Source organism: Nycticebus coucang, chromosome 2, assembly GCF_027406575.1.
Source record: "Nycticebus coucang isolate mNycCou1 chromosome 2, mNycCou1.pri, whole genome shotgun sequence".
In the NCBI taxonomy this organism is placed as follows: Eukaryota; Metazoa; Chordata; class Mammalia; order Primates; family Lorisidae; genus Nycticebus; species Nycticebus coucang.
Genome location: NC_069781.1, coordinates 3,201,354 through 3,225,071, shown reverse-complemented (window position 1 = coordinate 3,225,071; position 23,718 = coordinate 3,201,354). Strand labels below are relative to the sequence as shown.

At 52.5% G+C, this 23,718-nt stretch overlaps 2 protein-coding genes across 3 annotated transcripts; one reads left to right on the top strand and one right to left on the bottom strand.

Annotated features, from left to right (window-relative positions):
* On the bottom strand, positions 1–23,356 carry WDR5 (WD repeat domain 5). 2 transcript variants are annotated; one of them, XM_053558662.1, is made up of 14 exons: positions 23,216–23,356; positions 20,576–20,738; positions 18,933–19,041; positions 18,488–18,561; positions 17,869–17,958; positions 17,679–17,768; positions 17,403–17,486; positions 13,385–13,440; positions 6,518–6,564; positions 4,067–4,142; positions 3,198–3,231; positions 2,785–2,859; positions 2,056–2,143; positions 1–771 (listed from the first exon to the last, which is right to left on the bottom strand). In XM_053558662.1, the coding sequence occupies exons 2-14, from the start codon at positions 20,654–20,656 to the stop codon at positions 671–673; spliced, it is 1,005 nt and encodes a 334-aa protein (XP_053414637.1). In that variant the 5' UTR covers positions 20,657–20,738; positions 23,216–23,356; the 3' UTR covers positions 1–670. The 2 variants fall into 2 exon arrangements, 1 of the variants encoding a protein (XP_053414637.1); XR_008373780.1 differs by lacking the exons at positions 1–771; positions 2,056–2,143 and having other exon boundaries at positions 2,968–3,231.
* Positions 9,558–10,139, top strand: LOC128563355 (thymosin beta-4). The gene has a single exon (XM_053558668.1). The coding sequence runs from the start codon at positions 9,630–9,632 to the stop codon at positions 9,762–9,764; it is 135 nt and encodes a 44-aa protein (XP_053414643.1). The 5' UTR covers positions 9,558–9,629; the 3' UTR covers positions 9,765–10,139.
* Positions 23,357–23,718: the final 362 nt, after the last annotated feature.

Sequence of the window (23,718 nt, the reverse complement as noted above, 5' to 3'; positions counted from 1 at the left end):
TTCACAAACTCCCTCCTTTTATTATGGTCTACTGCTGCCTGTGGTCTGAACATCAGTGGGACGGACGGGGGAACCACGACCTCCATGCTGTCAGCGTATGAACTGTGAATCCCAGGACACAAAGGTTCTTTACATGGAAATAACCTTACAATGCTGTGTTTCCAGAAAAGACTTGAAAGTACGCTGGGTACTATGACAGGCAGGAATCGTGAACAGCTGGAGCCATGTTTTAGAGCACCTACAAAACAGGGGACGGGGACCACGGAGGATGAGGCGGGAGAGGCCAGCAGGTGGTGGAGATGGGTCACAGCATTGCACTGGGGCAGAATATCAAAAGTGATACAGAACGTTTACTGGAAAAACACAACTCATGATAAATTGAACTTCACCCTTTTGTAATAAAAAATTAAAAATTTTTGTTGACTCTGAACACAATACAGACTAGGAGCCGTTCCCTAGACAGCGTTAGAAGAATGGGCAAGAAATGTCACCAGGAAATTAGGACTTTCCAGTGGTCCACTCCCCCTCAGCCAAATCGTCTTCAAAGAGGAGAAGGTTCAAGTCAGGCCCTGCCCAGGTCCCCAGACCCAGACCAGGGCCATATCCTCAACGCCCACTGTTCTTGCCAAACCAGATCAAGTCCCGACAGTCTCTCGGGGTGGCCACGGGCTTAGCAGTCGCTCTTCCACAGCTTAATCGTTTTGTCGTTTTCTAGTGCAGCTGAGGCGATGATGTTCTCTGTCGGGTGACAAGCTGTTGAGATCACAACATCTGAAAGGAAAGACACAGTCAAGAGTGCTCCCCCATGCCTTGCGTCTGAGGGGCTACCCCAGGCTGAGCCCCGCCAGCCCCACCCCCTCCCAGGCACTGGCCACGCCTGCCCCACAGACCTCCAGGAGAATTCGGCCTCACACCCACCCACCGTGAGGGAGATTCAGACCAAGTGCTCAGAAGTGCTGGTGGGAGCAACAAACACCTGCCACCCCCACCTGCTCAGCACAGGCAGCCGGGCAGATGTGGCAGGACCCCCAGGTGACGCCAGCAGACCACCTGGGCTGGATGGCTGCCATGAACATGGGAGTCTGCAGGGCTCAGTGCCCACAGGGAGGCATGCCACAGCACCACTGGCTGAGAAGCCTGTGCCCATGGGGACAAACCTACCATAGTCCTCAATTCTTTGTGGACAATACCCCTCTCTTAGCTGGACCCAGGGACACCCACTCCCACCACCTCCCACTGCTGCTAACCACCCAAAAGTGCCCTGCGGGGCTGGCTTTAGTACTCAAAGGCATGTCTGTCCCTTAGCAGGGACATCCCGTCTGAGGAGCTGGCCCGTGAGGTCAGCCACGCCACACGTTTACAGCTTTCTCACGTCCAGGTGCTGTCCCTGCAGGGGTAAGGGGTGCAGCAGGCAACCCAGCCCAGTGAGAATTGCCTCTGACCCCAGGATGTCAGTCCACTCCCAACCCAGTGAGGCTGATGCTCTTAGGGAAGAGGCTAGAATCCCACAGGGCTGCAGCACCCCTGCTCTTTCAGCCTCCAAAGTGCCAGTGTTGAGGAGAGACAGTGAGGGAGCAGCAACAGCCTTTAAGACAGCCAGGACCGGGACTGCCATCCCCAGGGGCCTGAGAACCAGCAGGAGCCCAGAGGCAACAAGGAGCCTCCTCCATATGTGTGAAGCCAAGGACTGCCTGGGAGTGGGGACCAGGGTCCCCAAAAGGAGCCAGGGCCTCTCGGACTGGGCAGTGGATGGCTAAGGAAACAGAGCCCACCAGGAAGTGAGACAGAGGCCCGGGCCTCGCCCAGCTGAGCAGGCACAGAGCCTCACACACTTTCCAACCAGGACACCAGGCAGGACAGGAAGGGGAGGGTGAAGCCAGGAGCAGGGCTCTGGTCAGGACCAGCACTGACCAGCTCCATGAATTTTGGGGGCACCAGAGGTCAGAGGAAGAAGAGGGGGAGCAGGTGGCAAGCCACAGGCAGGCCACACATCTTTCTTCATGAGCCACCGTGAAACCAGCAAGTGCCATGCAACTCCACAACGCAGGCGCTCACCTGTATGGCCTTGTAATTTCTGTACAATCTCTTTTGTCTGAAGGTTCCAAATGTAAACCAGGTTGTCCTCTGAACCGGATACGATCCACTAGGCAGCAGGCAGTGAAGACAGAGGGGTGAGGAAAGCCAGGTCAGAGCTTGCATGTGCAGAGGGGCCAGGATCTCCAGGAAGTTCTCCTCTGCCCCGGTTCACACCCATCCTGCTGCCGCTAGAGCCTGCTGTCTCCAGCCCAGCCCGAGGCGGCCACACTCAGAGAACTCCAAGTGCCCCACCTGCCAGGGAAGGCTTCTATGCCAGAGATATTTCTCAAGTTAAATTTTCTCAGGGCTTCTTTTCTGTCACTCACATCTCAGCCAAGCGTCAGCCCTACTCTCAAGCCCCGCCTCGACCAAGGATAAAAGCACAGAGACCAGGTAGTGGGCAAGAAAATGTACACCAGGTCTTGACAGGAAGGTGTCAGTACCCATCCAAGCACAGCCTTACAACAGAATTCTTCCCATTAAAAGGAGGAGGATCTAGAAACAGACTGGGAGGCATCCCCAGTATACGCAGGCAAATGCTCCACCAACGCCTGGGACAGTGCGGTTTCGCTTTGGTTCAAACAGAAAACCATTTGCTTTGTGGGCACAGAAAAGCATTGCTAAGAGCCTAAAGCAATCTTAGGATTAGGGCATCACAGGAAGGATGGCCGGGAAAATACAAGAAGCTTCTCAGAGTGGGGAACTTACCTTCCCGCCAGTGACGGAGAAATTGGCAAATATGCAGTATTTCTCGTTCTTGTGGCCAGTGTATGTCTTCAGGCACTGTAACAGCAGGGGACATGCTGGTCATAGGTCACAATTCCCCCGTGTTCTGGACAATTTTGAGTTCTAAGTGCAGGCACTTTACCACTAACTGGTTCTGAAAATTACCCTAAGTACACACATGTACCAGCCCACAGTCAAAGCTGTAACTTGCAGACTGGAATCTGCAAACCCCAGGACTGTCAGAAATCTGCACCAAACCGACTGCGTGGGGGCGGCTCTCCGGGCTCCCTCCTGCTGGGCTGCCTGGGTCAGCTCTGCTACCGTCAGCCACCACGACCAGGGACGGTGTACAACACAGGCCCGAGCCTTCGTGACAGGTGTGCCCAGGCGCTCACCTTCCCCTTGCTGTAGTCCCAGAGCTTCAGGGTGCTGGAAGACAGAGGTGAGAGCTGCTTCAGGGGCGTCCCTCACCACTGCATCCAACTCTGCCATCACCACCTCAGCAACCACAAGGCATAAAACCAGTGGAGTGGGAACCCCCTCCCCCATCAAAGTGAGGGTCCCCACCACTGCAAGGGCCCCAGGTCCACAAGGTTTAGCAACTTAATGACATCCAGGAGCATAAGGTGAAAATCCCGAGTATTTGTGGTTCAAAGACAGACTTTGTGAATAGCAGGTGGGCACTGCAGTCCCTGAACAAGTCAGTGGTCAGTATCATAGAGATGTGGAACTCATTTGGTTCCAGAAACACCCAGAACAAAGGTCACCAACACTCTTGCTCAAACTGGGGCAGCCCCAAGCGGCAGGGGCTGACTATGGACAAGGCTGACCATGTGGCAATCTGGGACTAGGTGGCCCTACAGGGCTGCCCACAGTGCACCTGTGGGGAGGCCAGGGCATGGATGGCCACCTGGAGCATGACAGACCGTTTACACAATCAAAACTGTCCCATAGTTTTTTCATAATTAAAATCAAGGTGCTCAGGGGTCAGAACCAGAGAGAACCTAGGGACCCCCCATCCCACCCAGCCCTCCAGGCAGGAAGGTTCCACCGCCTGGTCACAGCCCACTCAAAGAGAAAGCTGGGTCCCAAATCCTTCTGCAGGTGTGCAGGTGGTGGGGGCCTTTCTTCCAGCCTAACAGCCCCAGCAGGACTCGGGGCCATGACCTAAGAGTAAGACACTCTCTGCAAAGTCTCCTGCTGATAGAAAGAGACAGGTGTCCCTGGCAGGAAGGGCACCTGCGCCACAGACGGTGGCACTTACTTGTCCAGCGTGGCAGCCAAGATGTATTTTCCGTTCGGAGAAAACTTCACGAATGACACTGGGGGGTTGTCATCGTCTGCATCAAAAACACACAGGCTGATACCAGGTGGGCACCGGCGGCAGGAGGGACCGGACCCGCTCCCCATCACCCTTGTGGGCATCTAGTGGGGTCAGTGCCATCAGTGCCAACACCACCACCTGTGTGGAGCCTCCAAAGAGCTCTGAGCACACCCCTACACCCATCCCTCGCACCGCTGAGTGGGTTCTTGATGCCTTAGGCCCACAACCCCAGGGCCCGTTTGACAAGGGACTTTAGGAGCTGGCCTGAGGAAAGCCACCTCAGCACCTGAGTGAGAAGACTGGAGACGTTCCAGCCTCACAATGTAGGGTTTGCAAATACCCAGCTCGAGGAGGAACTGCCCACTAGGAGCAGAGCCGGCCTGAGGAGGTCACGCAGACACTCCTACGGCTTGCTTAACACGGCAGGAGACCCTTGCTCCAACCCAGAACCCAGCCCCCATGGCCCTGCACCCACATCTCTGCTCCCGGTGCTCTCAATATACGAGCTTCACCCTAGGGGCCCTGGGAGTGAGGAGCAGCTGCCCTTTCTTCAGTGGATCAGGAGTCAATGCCCCCAGAAATTTCCAACATAAAGGCTGGAGTGTTTGGCCATGATGCTTGACTCTTCTCAGGCAGGAGGATGTGTTCTCCCCTTGCCTGGTGAAGAAAGTGCACCTGTGTGGGGCTGTCTAGCCATCCCCGGCCCGTGAGAGGCCCCCTGGGCATGGGCATGCACTGGTGTATCCCAAGCACCCACAAGGATGCAGCACATGGCATTACCAGGAGGACGCCAGGCCCTGGCAGGGACCTGGGGCCTACGATCCCTTGGGCTGGCCAGACACACTGAAAAGGCACAGTAGTCAGGGTGACGCCCACAGGCCCTTCCTCGGGGTCACACCATACCATGTGGCCTAGCCCTGGACAACATGAGGGCTAGGGACTGGCCCATTTAATTCAATAATGTGAAGGGGTCCCGCCGTTTCTAGCCAAGCTACTGCGGCCACACACAGCCGACCTGCCTACACTGGCCCCAGGCAGGAGAGCCGCCCTCAGTCCTCACAGCCCACTCTCTGCCGGCCACAGTGAGCACACACTGTGCAGCCCAGGCCGGGACAGCACTCCTTTCCATAACCTGACATGGTGGCGACCAGCTCCCTCGAACATGAGGGTCAGGACACCAGGCAGCAGCCGCCGCACCTGCACCAGCACCTCAGCGCAGGGGCCACGGTCCTGCCAGGCAGCCCTGCACACCAGGCTCCTGTGCAAGATACCGACTGCCAGTTTCTTTGCTGTCAGAAAGAGGACACGTGACGGAGGCCCTCACAAGTCTCTGCTGGCAGTGACCTGTGCTCCTACAACTCACGTTGAAGCAGTAACCCCCCAAAGCTATTTGGTAACAGCCTTCAAAGACACAAAGACATAAAAATGAGGCCCTCGGGGTCGGCCCCAGTCCAATCTTGCTAGGAGGATATATGGACGGGTGACACACCGGGCACAGGTGCACAGAGAGACAGCTATAGGAGACACAGGAGGAAGAGGTTATCTGCCAGCCAAGGAGAGATCTCAGGAGAAATCAACCCCGCAGACACCTCAGTCTTGGACTTCCAGCCCCCAGGCCCTTGAGAAAATAATACCCAAATACCTGTTGTTCACCCTGCTGCATCTTATCACAGCAGGCCTAGCAGACTAAGGCAGTCACTTGTCCCACGACAGCCTAGGGAGGCTTAGCCCTGGAGGCAAACCTCCCCAGGGGTGCCATCTCCCTCCCTCACCACGCAGTGCCCTGGGACACCACAGCCCACCCTACTCCAGGGACAGGCCCCTATTCTACACGTTCATTCAGAACTCTGGCCTCCAGGCTGCCCCAAGCTCATCACCCTCGTAGTAACATTACCCCCCTCTCCCATGACAGCCCCACCATGGCCTCCCAAAGGCCCATCACCTGCCCTCCAGCCACACATCCACCATGCCTAGCTGCCTGGGCCACACGGACACATCCCTTCCCTTCTTCACCCCCCAGGTGCAGACCTCAGGCCCATCCCTGCTCCCTCCTCACCAGTAGCCCCCATAGGAGAAGCAGTACCCCCCTCCACAGGGGTTCAGCTCAAGGAACTTTCCTAGAGGCAAACACCACAGCAGGGTCGCAAAGCCACTGAGCACAGACAGAAACCACACAGACCTATGTAGGTACTAACACCCTGAACTTAGCAGTCAGGAAACAGCTGGGGGCCAGGGCAGGGGGGAGATGATGGGAAAAGAAGGAAGATTCCTCCCAGAGGAACAGATCTGGGACGGAGAAAAGGGGAGGCTTCCAGGACAGTGACGGAGAGTAAGGGTGGGAAAGAGCACAGGTGTCCTCCCTGGCAGGTCCAGACACAGCACAGCACTCACCGATGAGCGTCTTCAGGCACTGGCCCGAGGCGGTGTCCCAGATGCGACTTAAAAGCAAAAGGAACAAGACAGTCAGGGAAGTGGGTTTCTACAGGCAGCCTCATGAGGGTGACTGTCACTCGGATGCGGGTAATAGGAGGGGCACATTTTTCCAGGTTCTAGTTAACAGATTCTCTTACCTTCCAGGGTACAGGGTAAACAAATGCAGTCCACACACGCTACCAGCACACAGGCCACAGATGTCTCCCCCATGGGCACCACCCACCTCCCCACCCTTCTGGCCAAGGCGAGGGGTGCCAACAGCCCTGCACATCCCTGCAGGCCTCCCCACACTCACACAGACACGCTCAAGATGCAGCTCCAAGGGAGAAGCCTTTTCTAAATATAAGAGTATTATAAGCAATTTTCCAACATCCCTTTGGTTAAGTAGCAAGAAAACATGTTCAAAGACCACCATTCCCAGGATGCAGGGGCCAGACACTTCCATCATTCCAGTTTCAGTGTTTTTATCATTTTTAACCAAAAGCCACGTTTTGGAAACAGAGCCCCTGAGTGTGAGCATCTACATGTCCAGGGCACAGATTCCCAGAAGTGGGGGTGCAGGCTTATAGAGACAGAATTGACTTTCCAAACGCCATGTCCCGGTCCCTGTGTCTGTCTGCCCTCCCCTGGGCTGGCAGCATTGATGCTGCCCAGCCCTACTGGCTCCCAAATGCTAGAAGGAGCCCGCAGCACTCTCTCCTCTGAGCCTCCTTCTGTCTCACCCACCCACCGCAGATGTGCTGGGGATAAGACCACACTGTGCTGCAGGCTTCAAAACCCACAGTGGCAACTCTCCACTCACTCTGTGCCTTTTCTTGAGTCTCACAGCAAACAGCTCCACATGCTTCTCTGGGGACCCTATGTTTACTGTGTTTAGTTCCTAGAGCAGTGGTTCTCAACCTGTGGTTGTAACCCCCTTTGTGGGGCAAACGACCCTTTTACAAGGGTCGCCTGAATACATCCTGCACATCAGATATTTACATTACAATTCATGACAGCAGCAAAATTACAGTTACAAAGTAGCAACAAAAATAATTTTATGGTTGGGGGACACCACAACATGAGGAGCTGTATTAAAGAGTCACAGCATTAAGAAGATTGAGAACCACTGTCTTAGAGGGACTCTAAAGGGAGCCACCTTACAGCAGCCGAGCTCAGGATGGCTGCCACGCGGCCACCCCCCAGGATGTGGACACCTGACTGTCTCCCGAGCCTTAAACCCTTCTGTATATACCCTTCAGTTAGACTTTCTCGTCTTCTCTGCGGGTCCATCCTGGATCTCCTGGCGTCTTCGTCAGGACTACACTGGTTGAACTTTCCTCATCTAACCATATAGGGAAAAACACTGATGCTGCCCCAGCCCTCTGACCTTGCCAGGGGTAGAATCACTTTGTAGCCAGCACAGCCTGGTGGTCCTAAGCCCAGATTTCAGAGTTACCACATGGTCTATGTCCTGGTCTGTCACTACCAGCTGGGGGACCAGGGACAACTGGCAAGGACCTGAAAAAGTAGGGATAGTGACAGCCAAGTAGTCACACATCATAAGACTAAACTAGTGAATATTTAAAAAGCACAATGTTGGTGAGTTTTAAAAATTTTTTTTTTTTTAATTTATTTATTTATTTATTTTTTTGTAGAGACAGAGTCTCACTTTATGGCCCTCGGTAGAGTGCCGTGGCCTCACACAGCTCACAGCAACCTCCAACTCCTGGGCTTAAGCGATTCTCCTGCCTCAGCCTCCCGAGTAGCTGGGACTACAGGTGCCCGCCACAACGCCCGGCTATTTTTTGGTTGCAGTTTGGCCGGGGCCGGGTTTGAACCCGCCACCCTCGGTATATGGGGCCGGCGCCTTACCGACTGAGCCACAGGCGCCGCCCGAGTTTTAAAATTTTTAAGACACAGAAACATATCATCTACAAAGAGGTATCTCTATCCGATCTTCCTACAATCATTTTCATTTTCTTATCACGTTAACTAGAAATTCCCAACAACACTGAGTAACAGTAACAGGACACAGACATGGCTGTTTTGCTCCTGATTTCAGCAAAAATAGTCTTAGCTTGTCACCATCTATTGGTACGTCCTTACTTTTAGCAAGTAGTCAGCAGTACCGGCTTATCCTATGAAGGTTACTGGGATTGGCTGCTGGATATAATCAGATGCCTTCTGACTGCTCCTGATAAATTAGTGAATCTTTGCCGTTAATTTTTTTTGAGACAGAGTCTCGCTATGTCACCCTAGGTAGACTGCCATGGCATCACAACTCACAGCAACCTCCAGCTCTTGGGCTTAGGTGATTCTCTTGCCTCAGCCTCCTGAGTAGCTGGGACTAAAGGTACCTGTCTCAATGCCCGGCTGATTTTTTGTTGCAGTTTGGCTGAGGCTGGATTTGAACCCAGCATCCTTGGTATATGGGGCCAGCACCATACCCACTGAGCCACAGGCACCGCCCTGCTATTAATTTGTTCACACAGACTGTAGGTTTCTTGATATTCCTGTTACTATCATCCTTTCATTACTCAATATACTTGCTTGGCCCTGAATATGACTTTTTCATGTGCTGGATTGAATTTGTTTGTATTTTCTTTGGACACAATATTCCTGAGTGAGCGGTCTCTTTCAGGCAGCAGGATCATGCCAGATCCATGAAATGAATTCGGAGGCCTCGTCTCGCCCTACCCAGAATAGCATAGGTGGCCCTACAAGTTCCCGTGATTTAACTGGACTCAAGTATAAAGCACTGGGACCAATATGTTCAGAATCCAAATCCCATTTCCCAGTCTCTCCAGGATTGACTGACTGGTTGCAGTCCCACCTCCAGATGAATTTAGGAACGTGCACGGCCTCTGCTCCAGCGTGCAGAGGCTGCACAGGTGGACAGCGAGCACTTCCTCTGCTTGTGTCCTCCCCTAAACTTAGTTTTCCCACCCCCTTTCTATTTCCAACCTTGCTTATTTTTGCTTTTCCCATAACTGGGCTTATAAGAGTTTTAGCTCCGGCATTCGGCGGTTGCCTCTGCGCAGATCGGACTCTTCTAGCTCTCGCATCTCGCTCCGCTTCCTCCACGACCATGTCTGACAAACCCGATATGGCTGAGATCGAGAAATTCGATAAGTCGAAATTGAAGAAGACGGAAACGCAAGAGAAGAATCCACTGCCTTCCAAAGAAACGATCGAACAGGAGAAGCAAGCAGGCGAGTCGTAATGAGGCGAGCGCCGCCGGTATGCACTGGACATTCCACAAGCATTGCCTTCTTATTTTACTTCTTTTAGCTGTTTAACTCCAGAGAGGTTGGATCAAGTTTAAATGACTGTGCTGCCCCTTTCACATCAAAGTATCCAGAACTACTGACAACGAAGGCCACGCCTGCCTCTACCATCTGCCTGTCTGGCTGGCAGGGAAGGAAAAGAACTTGCATGTTGGTGAAGAAAGAATTGGGGTGGGACGACAGTGAAATCTAAAGTTAAAACTAAGCTGGCCCCAGGGTTTCTTGCAGGCTGTAAAATGCAGTTTAATCTGAGTGCCATTTTTTTTTCGTTCAAATGATTTTAATTATTGGAATGCACAATTTTTTTATTAATGCAAATAAAGTTTTAAAACCTCAAAAAAAAAAAAAAAAAAAAAGAGTTTTAGCTATTAGCCTTATCAAAGAATACACCTTAATTTTAATTTTATAAATTCCTCCCAGTTTCTTTGGTTAAGTTTTTTCTCCTTTCTTTATAAAGTTTTTTTTTTGTTTGTTTTTTTGTAGAGACAGAGTCTCACTGTACTGCCCTCGGGTAGAGTGTCATGTCACTCAGCTCACAGCAACCTCTAACTCTTGGGCTTACACGATTCTCCTGCCTCAGCCTCCCGAGCAGCTGGGACTACAGGTGCCCGCCACAACACCCGGCTATTTTTTTATTGCAGTTTGGCCGAGGCTGGGTTTGAACCCGCCACCCTCGGCATATGGGGCCAGCGCCCTACTCACTGAGCCACAGGCACCACCCTCTTTATAAAGTTTTAAGAGACAAGTCCACAAATGATTCTGAAACTGCTCTAAGCTCTTAAGAAAACATCTCGACCTGCTTTGCGCCTGTGGCTCAAGCGACTAAGGCGCCAGCCACATACACCTGAGCTGGCAGGTTTGAATCCAGCCTGGGCCCGCCAAACGACGACGACAGCTGCAACCAAAAAATAGCCAGGCGTTGCGGCAGGCGCCTACAGTCCCAGCTACTTGGGAGGAGGAGTCAGGAGAATCGCTTGAGTCCAGAAGTTGGAGGTTGCTGTGATCTGTGATGCCACAGCACTCTACCCAGGGCAACAGCTTGAGGCTCTGTCACATTAAAAAAAAAGAAGAAGAAGAAAATATCTCGACCTTCCGGATCAGTGAAGGTGCCAGGGGGACTGTGCCAGGTGAGGCTGACAGCTCACACCCCGTACTCTGCACCTGCCCTCTGCATCTCTTCCACTGGCTACTTCTGAGTAGTATTCTTTATCACAAACTGGTGAATGGTCAAGCAAGGATTATGGCTTTAACCTTAGCCAGCACAGGGCCCCGTAACCCCATTTGTGCCACAGCACCCTGGTGACCTCAGGCCCAAACACCCTCACAGGGCTGAAATTGGAGCTCAAACCCCAAAGGTCATGGCCCAGACATACACACTGCAGAGTCTGTGGACAGGCTGGTGACCAGGCACAACTTTGACCTACAGTGACCTCCCCTCCAGACTCATCTAGCCAGGACCTGCATACTGACTACAGACTGTGACCCTCCGGGGTTCATCACACCGACACTCTGGGACAGTCAGAATATAAAATCGAGGCTCCGTGACAGCCCTACAGTACATGCTCTATGAGTTTTTTTTTTTTTTTGGCCGGGGCTGGGTTTGAACCCACCACCTCCGGCATATGGGACCGGCGCCCTACTCCTTGAGCCACAGGCGCCGCCCTGCTCTATGAGTTTTAAAGAAAGCTTTAAAGGTGCTTCTGATTTTTATTTAAAACAATTATGTTACCTGTTAAATGAAATTTGTACTACAAAAAATCCAATTTCTGTTTGTGACATACAATATACTCTATATGTAATAAATAAATAGCTAACAATTATCACCCAGATTTGAGAAGCCAAGTCATCTTCTGACAAAGTCTAAAAGAAATATACTAAAAACACAAAAATTTAAATCAGCCAGGCGTGGTCCTCATGCCTGTAATCCCAGCACTCTGGGAGGCTGAGGTGTTAGATTGCTTGAGCCCATGAGTTCAAGACTAACCTGAGCTAGGGCGAGACCCTGCCTCTAAAAATAGCTGGGTATTGTGGTGGGTCCCTGTAATCTCAGCTACCCAGGAGGCTGAGGCAAGACAATCACTTGAGCCCAGAAGTCTGAGGTTCTTGTGAGCTATGATACCACAGCACTCTACAGAGGGCAACAAAATGAGACTCAAAAACAAAAAATTTAAATTAAGTTATAATTATACTTCTAGGCTAGGCACCCATAGCACAGTGGTTGCGGTGCCAGTCATATACACTGAGGCTGGCAGGTTCGAGCCTGGCCCAGGCCAGCTAAACAATGACAACTGCAACAAAAAAACAGCTGGGTGTTGTGGCAGGCACCTGTAGTCCCAGCTACTTGGGAAGCTGAGGCAAGAGAGCCGAAGAGTTCAAGATTACTCTCAAGATTACTGTGAGCTATGATGCTACAGCACTCTACCAAGGGTGACAAAGTGAGATACTATCTCAAAAAAAAAAAAAATCATTATCCTTCTAGTTTTTATTTATCTTGTTTTTTTTAGAGACTGAGTCTCACTCTATCGCCCTCAGTAGAGTGCAGTGGTGTCACAGCTCACAGCAACCTCCAACTCTTGGGCTTAAGCGATTCTCTTGCCTCAGCCTCCCGAGTAGCTGGGACTACAGGCGCCCGCCACAATGCCCAGCTATTTTTTTGTTGCAGTTTGGCTGGGATCAAACCTGCCACCCTCAATATATGGGGCCGGCATCCTACCCACTGAGCCACAGGCACCACCCTGGTTTTTCTCTTGTATCTTCTGGCTGCTGTGTCACCTGGTGCACAGAGGTCTGATTCTGTTCCATAAATTCCACCTGGTTTATCTCATGTTGCGTGGAAGGCTGTTTCCACCTCAGAATTCTCGGCAGGCAGACCAGAAAGCCCTCCTCGTCTTCCCCTTGGCGGGTGGCTGCCACGGTCCCTGTCCTCCCTTAGTGACACCTGAACATGCTGAAACACTAAGCCCTCCACACCCAAAAGACAACCCAAATGCGTTCACTGCCCACACCTGCCCCATCGTGAATGCTGCTGAGTTAAGTTGAACCATTTACTTCCTTCCCTTCTCTTGTGTCTCCTGAAGATCTACACACATGCTACAGTCTCCCAGCTCTCCAAGCACAGCCCAGGCCGACCTGACTGGGACTCCACCGGAGACCACGTCCCCTTTGCCTCCTCCCACCCCTTACACCGGGATCTGTTCTGATCCACCTGTTCGGGCTCTCATGCTTCTTCAATGGGGCAAGATGATACCATCTCAAAGCCCTCCTGTATCTGCGTACCTTTCATCTCACGGAGTCCAGGGGCGTGTGAGAGCGCACACCCGTGCCTACTGACAGCTGGAGGCTGACGGAGGCGGCTCTCCCACCACGCTGACCCCTTAGTCCTCCTGAAATCATGTTGTATACCTGCTGTGTCTGTAGCCCTGCTGGAGCGTTAACTTCTGGATGCTGGGGACATGCATCTTTTTCTTTCACTGCTGTACGCCCCGAGGCCAGACAAGTGCAAGAGCACTGTTATTAAGTATCTGGTGAATAAATGAAGTAAAGTTTTTTCACTTACCAGAGACCGTCGTAGCTACTTGAAACTATCAAGGATCCATCACGATTAAAATGAACCTAATTATTGAGTGAGAGGAAAAAAGAAACTTACTTTCAAGCCATCAACAGATTGCTCCTCACACACATGGCCCTGCTACTCGTGCATACACAGGCGGACATGTCCTCATGTGCACACACAGGACGTGCCCTCGTGCGTACACAGAAGGACGTGCCCTCATGCGCACACACAGGACGTGCCCTCGTGTGTACACAGAAGGACGTGCCCTCGTGTGCACCTCAGCTGCTCAGCCTTTGCTGTGTGCTTCGCTCACGGATGTGCTGAACACCTTCAGACATGGATGTAAAACAGACACAACAATCATTTTTGCTTGGTGTCTAATGCAGTTTGGTTTGTGATGATGACCACAACATAAAAAGAAAATCAACCTCAAAATATGTTTAAATCACTCAAAAGCCACGAAATGCAGTGCTAAGACAAAACCAGCACCACCAGTCAGTCCTACGTGGCTCTGTGACAGGAGGGGCACCCTCCAGGTCTGTCAGTCTGCCACGCTGTGAGGCCAGCCTGACAAGGTCCATGTGGCTAACAGTGAAAAGAAATGATAAAAATCAGGACCAAAACACCATCTTGCTCAGTCACCATCACAAGAAGAGAACACCAGAGCCTTCTCTCTCACACCTCAAGTGCCCACTGACAGCTACAGGGGAACCCAAGGCCCAGACAGCTGGGTCACTGAGGCCGTGAGCACTACCCAGTGGGAGGGCCAGCTCCAGTTTCCCAGATGAGAGGGAAATGAGATCCAGGCCACCACAGATCTTCCTCCTCAGAACAGGTGGGTCCCCGCCAGCTGAAGTGTGGAGGTGCCTGACTCCATCGCCACGGGGCAGGTGAGATACACAAAGAAATCACAACCTGACAACAGACCCTTTCTTACAACTGATTTATTTGGTTTTTTAATTTTTATTATTTTTTCTAACTAAATCTTAGTGGGAATAAATATAGTCGTAACATCAGGAGCTAAGGATCGCCACCAATTTCTATCATTTCTATTGGCGTCATGGGTGGATGGGACAGACAAGTTGCACCTTGTGGAAACTGTCTGGTTTCATGCTATGAGTGAACCATTTCCTAATGAGATCAGGCTGCACAAGGAAGCCCCTGTTTAGCTATTCAGGTAGGCCTGAGGCCATCATCTAGCTTCTATACTATCCAGACCAGAATCTCTCATCCTCAGCAGTACGGCATCATAAACCAGACTCTCCAGATGCCAGAAGCCACCTAGCTGTGATAACCAAAACTGTGTCCAGTCATTGCTGTTTTGTGCAAATGTGCAGAAGCCTGGAAGCAGATGCGCGGGCCCACCCCACAGCCTCTGATGTGGCCGGTCTAGGGCCCAGGAATGTGCATTTTAAATGGGCTCCCAAGGAGCCTGCTGCTACTGGCCTGGGGCCCACAGCTGAAGAAGCAATAGGCTGGACTCCGCAAGAACACTGCCAGCCAGGGGTATGGTAAGCCTTCTAGCAGATGTATCAGAAGCAAAAAACCCAATTGGGATTAGTTTAATAGCATTGAACCCAACATATCTAAACTATTATTTCACCACGTAGTATCAGACATCATTAGTAGGAAACTTACGTCCCTCTGCCGTGCTGGGTCTCAAAGTCTGAAAGTGCATCTCCCTCAGTGCCTGTCACTACGCTTCATGCTGGGCAGTGTGGCTCTCAAAGGCGTTCTCAGAGACCTTCGAGAGCCTGGTAATTGTCTCTGTCCTCTCCCCCCAGCTCTACTGACAGGATGCTCTGTAACTAACCATCGGGTCATCAGCCTCTCAAGAGCTTTTCTAACTCACAGCAATCATCCAACCACGTTCATCCCTTAGCAAAGCCACTATGCTGGACGGCAACGAGTCCACACGGGCGCCCAAATTCACAGTGCCAATCCCACACCTCGCTTTGCTCTGGGTTCCTAAGCCCGTCCAAATGCCACCCACTGGCAAACATGCCCCGAATTTTCTATTCAACCAACATTCAGGTGCAGAGGCCACACAGCCTTACTGCACGTTCTAGGTGACAGTCAAGTGGGCGCAGCAAAGAAGAAACCAACAGGACAGAAGCCAGCAGAGGACAGATGTCCCCTCAGACACAGCTCACAAAGTACCCTGGATGCCCTGGGGCAGCTGAGGGCTCTGGGGTAAGGTGTGCCCTCAGGCCGAGTGTGGGCTAAGGCCGCAGATGGTGGGGTCAGAGGAGCAAAAGAGGACAGAGCCTTGACCCAGGATAGGACTGGGCAGTGACAAAAGGCAGCGAGCCGAGCACCCACCTGCCTTGAAGTCACTTAATTCCAAATACACCCGATAAAAACAAAACGTACATTACGACACCAAATTTCCTTTTCCACAAGTCACCCTGCAAAAACTGCCACGTAAGCATGCAGAGCCACGCAAACAGGGTGTTCACTGCACTCCTTTTTGTAAAATTAAAAATTGCACACAAGCACTCAAGGGGCGAGTGGCAAGGTTACCTCCCACAAAGCAGCCCAAACCAGTGGCCCCTGGGCACTGATGTGCCGACATCCAACACCCCCAAGACACCTCTCTGAAGTGTGGGGACAGCAGCTGTGGTGTAGGTAGCATCACCACCATTTAAAAGAATGAGCCAGACTGGAAAATACACCGTTTTAAAAAAACAAGACCCAGAGGGACTGACCAACCTCTTAGCAGCTGACAGAGGGGTGCAGCCAGGGAAACCCTGATTTTCTCCTTCCTGGGTTTACTCCCCCTTTGGACATGGGGACTTTGCCTGGGCTAGAGTACAGTGGTGTCGTCATAGCTCACAGCAACCGCAAACTCCTGGGCTCAAGTGATCCTCCTGCCTCAGCCTTCCTATAACTGGAACTAAAGGCACCTGCCAACACATCTGGCTAGTTTTTTTGTTTGTTTGTTTGTTTTCCTTTTAATTTTTAGTAGAGATGGGTCTCACTCTTGCTTAAGCGGGTCTCAAGCTCCTCAGCTCAGGCTATCCACCTGCCTCGGCCTCCCAGAGCGCTGGGATTATAGGCGTGAGCCACCACACCCGACCTTGATATTTTGTTAAATGAGTAAACATTACTTTTGCAGGAAACAAAGACATTTATGATCCTACTATCATCTGGAGTCCCACCTGTACCACCCAACCACCAGGGTGCTCACAGAGCGCCCTCTCTCAGCTCAGAGCCATCATCACATCTCCTTTCCTGGGTTCCTCACGGTACTCATCTGCCACCCCAAGTGTGAGAGTCAGGTCTGCTGAGTGACCCCACGTGCTCTGGAGGGCAGGAGACTATTGGCAAAGGCCAGGCCTGCATGGTATCACTCTACAGCACAGCTTTTCCCACTAGCAGGTCCCAGACCCCACGGCCCTGCCTCAGCCCAGACACACTCTCTATTCTGTATACACCAAGGCTTTGCCTGGTGTCTCCTCCAGGAAAAAGCCTTCCAAGGGTAAAAATGCTTATGATCACGCACCACCAGGATGCTGGAACATGAAGAGCGTAACTGCTGGGCAACAACAAACCAATCACCCAGTATTCCTTCCACTTCTCAGAAAAGGCAAGTTTGGCTAAGAAACCAACTCAGGCTCTTTATTTTCAGAAGAAGGAATTTGTGACCCAGTGCACAGTTTAACTCTTGTCCACCTGTTTTGCAGGCTGGGATGGCATCTACAAAATGGCAGGGTGTGTCCACACACGGACGTCCTTCTCCAGAGGGCTCCAACAGCCCCACCCCTGACTGGTCAGCCCTCCACCCTGTGCTCCCACACCCCAAACACCTTTCAGGCTGCCGACCTTTCGGTCCAGAGGGTCATTTCAAGGGGCACCTCCCCCAAACACCTGGGGCCACCTGCCTCCCAGGCCACACAAAGGGCCTCGGCACAGGAGCACTCCACTGGCACCTAACCCATGCCCTCACTACACACAGAACGTGAGCTCTCTGCTGTGTGGCGACAGCTGCACAGCAGCACACCAGTGTCCGGGGACTTACGGCTGAGACTGGGTCCGAGTGGGCCGGCAAAGTCTTGAGGCACTTCCCTGTCTTCACGTCCCATATCCTCACGCTCTCATCAAACTGAAGACACGAGAGCAGACTGAAGTGACTCCACAGGAAGGGAGAGGACACAAGATACCCCACACCTAAGACCTGCTACCTCCTCATCCTCCCCACCAAATAACACAGAAGAGACGTGGCGCCCACCCGCCCTCCCCACAGTCCTGTGCACCTCGACATCACCCTACAGAGAAGTCACACAGCCACACTTACCGAGCCTGAGACAATGAGGTTGGACTGGGGGTTGAAATTACAGCAAAATACGTAATTACTGTGCCCCTTCAGGGTTTTCAGACATTTTCCCTGAAACAGAGTAGTACTACGTATTAGACTAAGTTATTCCCAGTGGTTAAGCCCTTAATCCCAGCACCCACCACACTCATCAATAGCTCCAATTGCTCACCGAGCTCACATCCCATATCTTCAAGGTTTTATCGTCTGAGGCAGAAACAAGGAGGTTGGAATCTGATGACCAGGCTACGTCAGATATTCCCTTGGGAGAAAAAAACGTGGTCACCATTTTGGCAAGACATGCCAGCCAGCAAAGGTCAAAATCCCAAACTCAAACCACTCCCCTCATAAGTTCCTGGCTGGTATGACAACACAGCACAGTCAAACAGAATAAGCAGGCTCTTGGCAGCTCTGCCAGGCCTCACAGGTGCCAGGAACGTGGCTGTGGACGTCAAAAGCGTTTGCACTAAACCTATAAGGGGGCGGGCCGGTGGCACCCCAGCACTTTGTGAGCCTGAGGCAGGAGGACTGCTTGAGCCGGGAGTTCCAGGCTACAGTGAGCTGTGATGACACACTGCACTCCAGCCTGGGTGACAGACGGAGACCCTATCTCACAAAATTAATACATAAAATAACAAAAAAGCCCCAAACCCACAAGAAACCTGTAATTATAAGAAAACACAAAAGAAAACTCACATGTGAACACCTGGCCCTCAAGAGGGGCCTGACCCTATGAGATGACAGGGCCACCCTGTCAATGGTCCATTTAGCCCTGCACAGTTAGAACCTACCAGTTTGTGACCAGATATGGTTTTCTCAAATTTTCCATCATATGCACCCCAAATTTTAATGAGTTTATCAGCAGCTGAAAGAAATAAAAGGGAGCTGAGTCTCAGAGTGGGACATGGGTGCCCCGGTACCCAGAGTTAAGTGTGGGCTTCCCCCACGTGAGCCCCAGCAACCAGCAAAGTGAACTACACCAGCAAAGTGAACCCATACAGCACAGCCACGTGCAGCAAGGGGCCAGTCCCTTTCCCCTTCCCTAGGGCCCACTCACTTTGCAGGAGAAAATGGCACAATTTCAACAGGCACTGACTGCCCCAGAGTCCCTGCAAGGGGACACACTGCTTGCTACAACACCTCAGTGGCAGTGTCTTCAAGTATGCCACCCCCTTCCCAGTTTCCTGTCTGCAGCTCAGACCAACTCCCCCAGCAGCTGAAGTGTCGGCTACATACATGAACTTGCCAGCCACTCTCCATTTGGGCTGAATTTCACGGAGGATACTGCTTTGGTGTGGCCAGCAAGGGTGAATTTTAGAGCGTAGTTTGGTTTAACGGGTGTGGGCTGTTGGAGAGACAGCATAGCTAAATTAGTGAAGAGTAACCATCATTATCCAAGTCAACAGATTACCCCTCCAGATTTGACTCCTAAAGTTTAATTTTTAGCTCAGATATTTTGAGCCCCAGGCTCAGGGCCTAGAGCTCAGCGGCTAGGGCGCCCACCATACACACCAGAGCCGGCGAGTTCAAATTCAACCCAGGCTTGCCAAATAACGATAACTGCAACAACAAAATAGCTGGGTGTTGTGGCCAGCACCTGTAGTCCCAGGAGGCTGAGACAAGAGAATCACTTAAGCCCAAGAGTTTGAGGTTGCTGTGAGCTGTGATGCCACGGCACTCTACCCAGGGCAACAGATTGAGACTGTCTCAATTTTGAGCCCCCAAATCCACATGCCAAGGGCCTATCAGACGTTTCTATTTGGACGTTGCTTTTTTTTGAAACAAGTCTCACTGTGCTGGCCTCAGTAGAGTGCCATGGCATCATAGCTCACAGCAACCTCAAACTCTTGGGCTTAAGCGAGTTTCTTGTCTCAGCCTTCCAAGTAGCTGGGACTACAGGTGCCCGCCACAATGCCGGGCTATTCTTTTTTTTTTTTTTTTGAGACAGAGCCTCAAGCTGTCACTCTGGGTAGAGTAACATAGCATCACCGCTCACAGCAACCTGCAACTCCTGGGCTTAAGCGATTCTCTTGCCTCAGCTTCCCAAGTAGCTGGGACTACAGGCACTGCCACAACGCCCGACTATTTTTTGGTTGCAGCCATCATCGTTGTTTGGCAGGTCTGGGCTGGATTCAAACCCGCCAGCTCAGGTGTTATGTGGCTGGCGCCTTAGTCATTTGAGCCACAGACACCGAGCCTTGGACGCTGCTTTTAAAATTAAACATGTCTAAACCTGAGCCCATCACTTCCCCCTCAAAACCCTCGCTTCTCCTATAGTTCCCATCTCGGTTCCCAGGATCGGTGTCTAAGGCCCTTTAAGGAACCGCCCTACCCCAATCCCACTTCCAACCCTGCTGTATCACAGGGATTCTCATCAGCTTCAGCCTGGCCCAGGACTCCCTCTTACCACCCCAAGCCTGGCCTCCCTAAAGCACATTTGAAGGCCCCACTCAAAGGCCCCAAGAGGGGCCTGCAGGCCTGACTATGTCAGTGTCATGGGACAAGGACAAAAGTGTTTATGCGAGTTTCTTTTTTTTTTTTTTTTGCAGTTTTTGGCCGGGGCTGGGTTTGAACCCACCACCTCCAGCATATGGGACTGGCGTCCTACCCCTTTGAGCCACAGGCGCCACCCGCGAAAGTGTTTATGAAGAGATGGCCTCTGGAGGGCCACAGTTTCTTACAATCAGGACCAAGAATCTGTACCTGATGAAGCCGCCCCCTGGGCGCGGAACAAGCCTTCTGTAGATATGCGGCCAACGAAGACAAATCGGCATCAATATTTAACTTAGTAAGAGCTTCGACTTAGGGGCTTAATATTTCCAAGAATCCCTAAGTAGGTTTGTCCCTGGGAGGTGCCCCAGGAGGCCCTGAGCAGGTACCTTGCTTTGAGTGGCTGACGAGGAAGGCGCTGGCTGTGCTCTGACAGCCTCGGTCTCTGGCTTCTTCTCCTCAGTCGCCATGGCTCTGAAGCCGGCCCCCAGGGCACGTGGCTGGAGTCACAGTGGAAAAGGGCGCTCTGCTGACCGCCTCCTAGAGTGGGACCTAGGCCAATAAACATACCATATTTAAAGAAACTGATTTCCAGGAAAAAGGATAAAGAAAACATTTGATCACCACAGTGAGCCCTGCAGCAAATCAATTATTCCAAATTGGGGGCTCTATCACCCTAACTTGTGTTACGACTGCTCCACTAAGACTCCCTTTCTCTTGTCTCAAGGAAGACCTCAAGGGTGCTTTCCACGGGTCATCCAAATGTTCACATGGTGCAGCAGAGTTTGTGCAAACAAAATGCAATTTTCTTCAAAGAACCCTTAACATATATTAAAAAAAAAAAAAAAAGTCTGACAGAAAACCAACATACCAAATGACAAAGGACTATACTTCAGGGTGCAGAAGTTCAGAAGGCATCAAAAATCCTAATAGGCACCCAGGTGAGGCGATCATGTTAACCACCATTTTTGAAAACAGGAGCTCAGGCCCCCAAGCCCCCTGCTCTGCTCCTGCGTGGCAACAGTTACAGTTCACCTAGGCAAGTACCACAAAACACCAGCAAGAGCTAACCAGTACTGTACCAGCTCTGCCGGCTGGACACTGTCTTCTGGAAACAGGCAGTAGTCTAGCACTGACAATCCACAAGAAGACCCAAGGCCCACGCCGCAGAGGAGGAAAATCCAAGGGGGAACCACCCAATCTGCGCAGTAAGCGACTAGTTTTCTCAGTCACAAAAACAGCTCCTTTACTTGAATTCTAGTTACTCTGTTACTTGCATGCATCTCATAAAGCACATCAAATTATTCAGAAACAAAAGACAGCACTGCTGAAAAGGAGAGCCAATGAGACATGCTTGCAAGTATCAACCGGGGAGAGGCTGGTCTCTTCACTCACAGGAATACAAGAGGCAGCTCAGCGGACCTGGACTAACAAGAGGTCAGGCTCACCTGAAGATAAGTGGTGACTGCTGCAGACACCTGGGTGCCCAAGGTGAGGAAAGCAGATAGGTGGTCTTACAGAGAAGGTGTCCAACCCGTCTAACCTACCCAACCCCTTGGGCTCAAAAAACATTAACATCTTTTAAAAAGGCAGCTTGGCAGGGTGGGTGGCTCACCTAGCTAGCACTCTGGGAAGCCGAGGCAGGTGGATTGCCTGAGCAAGACCCAGATCCGGTCTCCAAAAATAGCCGGGCATTGTGACAGGTGCTTGTAGTCCCAGCTACTCAGAAGGCAGAGGCAAGAGAATCGCTTGACCCAAGAGTTTGAGGTTGCTGTGAGCTATCACGCCACAGCACTCTACTGAGAGCAACAAGTGAGACTGTCTCTCAAAAAAAAAAAAAGCTTGACTTTTAAGAGAGAAATTAAGTTTCTACTCCTTTGGGTGGGGTCCAAGGTTTGGCATTTTCCTGAAAACTCAGGTGCTTCCACAGAGCAGCCACTTGAGGCAAAAGATCAGCAGGTTAGGGACTTGATCTAAGGAAGGTATCTCAAGGCAGGTAACCTCTGGAGCAGGTGCTGCCCGGGCCTCTTAGCAGCTACAGCTTTTTGTCCAGGTTGAGCCTGACCACCTGAGGCCAAGCAGCCAATCTCAGCATGCTCTCCCGGACTGTATGTCAAATGCAGAATCCTGGGCTCCACCCAGACACTTGAGTCCACAGCGTGCAACAATAGGAAACGGTACTCATTTTAAGCAGGCACCGGGTGACTCTCAGGTGACCCGTGCAACAGAGTTGAGGAGCATCACTGCCCTCATCTCAGTTCTTGGACACACCGAGCCCTGCCTTACCAGCAGCCAGAGTCAACGCTTAAGAAAGCCTTTGAGATGATGGGTAAATGGGTCTGGGGGGCGGGTAGAAACCCGCAGAAAGCTAGTCAGGAGCGTCTGCTAACATCACCCAAAATGGCTCAGATGCGACCAAGAGAGACCAAGATGCGACAAGAAGGGACAGCGAGCTCCCTTGGTGACAGAGGACCCCCACCCCAGAGACCTGCCCAGGAGAGGGACCCGCCCAGCGAGGACGCCGGGTGGACAGCAGATCGGGCTGGGGGCGCTGCCGCAGGAGGGGAGCGCGCCGCGACCTGAAGCCACGATGCTCTCGAGGGGCCGGGCTGTCCCTGGAATGGAAGGAAAGGAGGCGACGGGAAGAACACGTCGACTGCGGTTAAAGTCTCGTTCCCTGCCAGAACCCTGGGCTCCGGTCCTGTCAGCAGACCGGCGGGAAAGAGGAAACCCAGAGAACGCGAGTGGGGCTCGCCGTGGAGAAGAACCAGAAGGGAAGGACCCGGGAGGACCGCAGGGGAGGGGGCCTCGGCCCGGGCAGCCCGCACAGGAGCGTCTCCGCGGAAGGGGCCCGCCTCGCGCGGAGAGCAGACCGGGCGTACCGGGCGGGGCCGCTGCGCTGGGCCCGACCCGAGGCCCGGCGGGGAACACGTGCAACGGCCGGGGGTGGTGTGGGGGCGCCCCAGGGCAGCCCGGGGCCGCCCCTCTGTCCGCCTCGTCCCCGTCAGGTCGGGCAGCCACCCGCTTACCTGCCGGGCCGCGGCGGCTGGGCCGGGCGCTCGGGGCGTCGCGTCGACCGCCTCCTGGGCGGGAGCGCCGACCGTATTCGGCTAGGCGGCTCTCGGGCGGGCGCCAGGCGGCGTGGGGATACGTCAGTGCGCGTGCGCGAGGGGAGGGGAGGCGTCCGGGGGCGGGGCGAGCACACAAAGCCGGCCTCTCGCAGGGACGCTACGGGCGGCAGCAAGGGTCAGAATACCTTATGCAGCCCCAACGCCTTAAAGGGACAGTGTGCGGCGCGCTTTTCTTAAAAGCGTTGAACCCAGAAGAGCTGGACTAGGCCCTTCCAATCTCCTGCACTTTTTAGGGATAGAAGCGTGATAACACCTACAGGAAAGTACCAGCATCCCCCTGCACTTGCAGGAACGGAGCACGCCCGCACGCCGTACGCCGCGCATCCAGCGCACACCTGGACGGCACCTAGTGGGCAGGGTGTCTTCGAAGGTGTCCCGGGCAAAGTACTGACGCTGCCTAC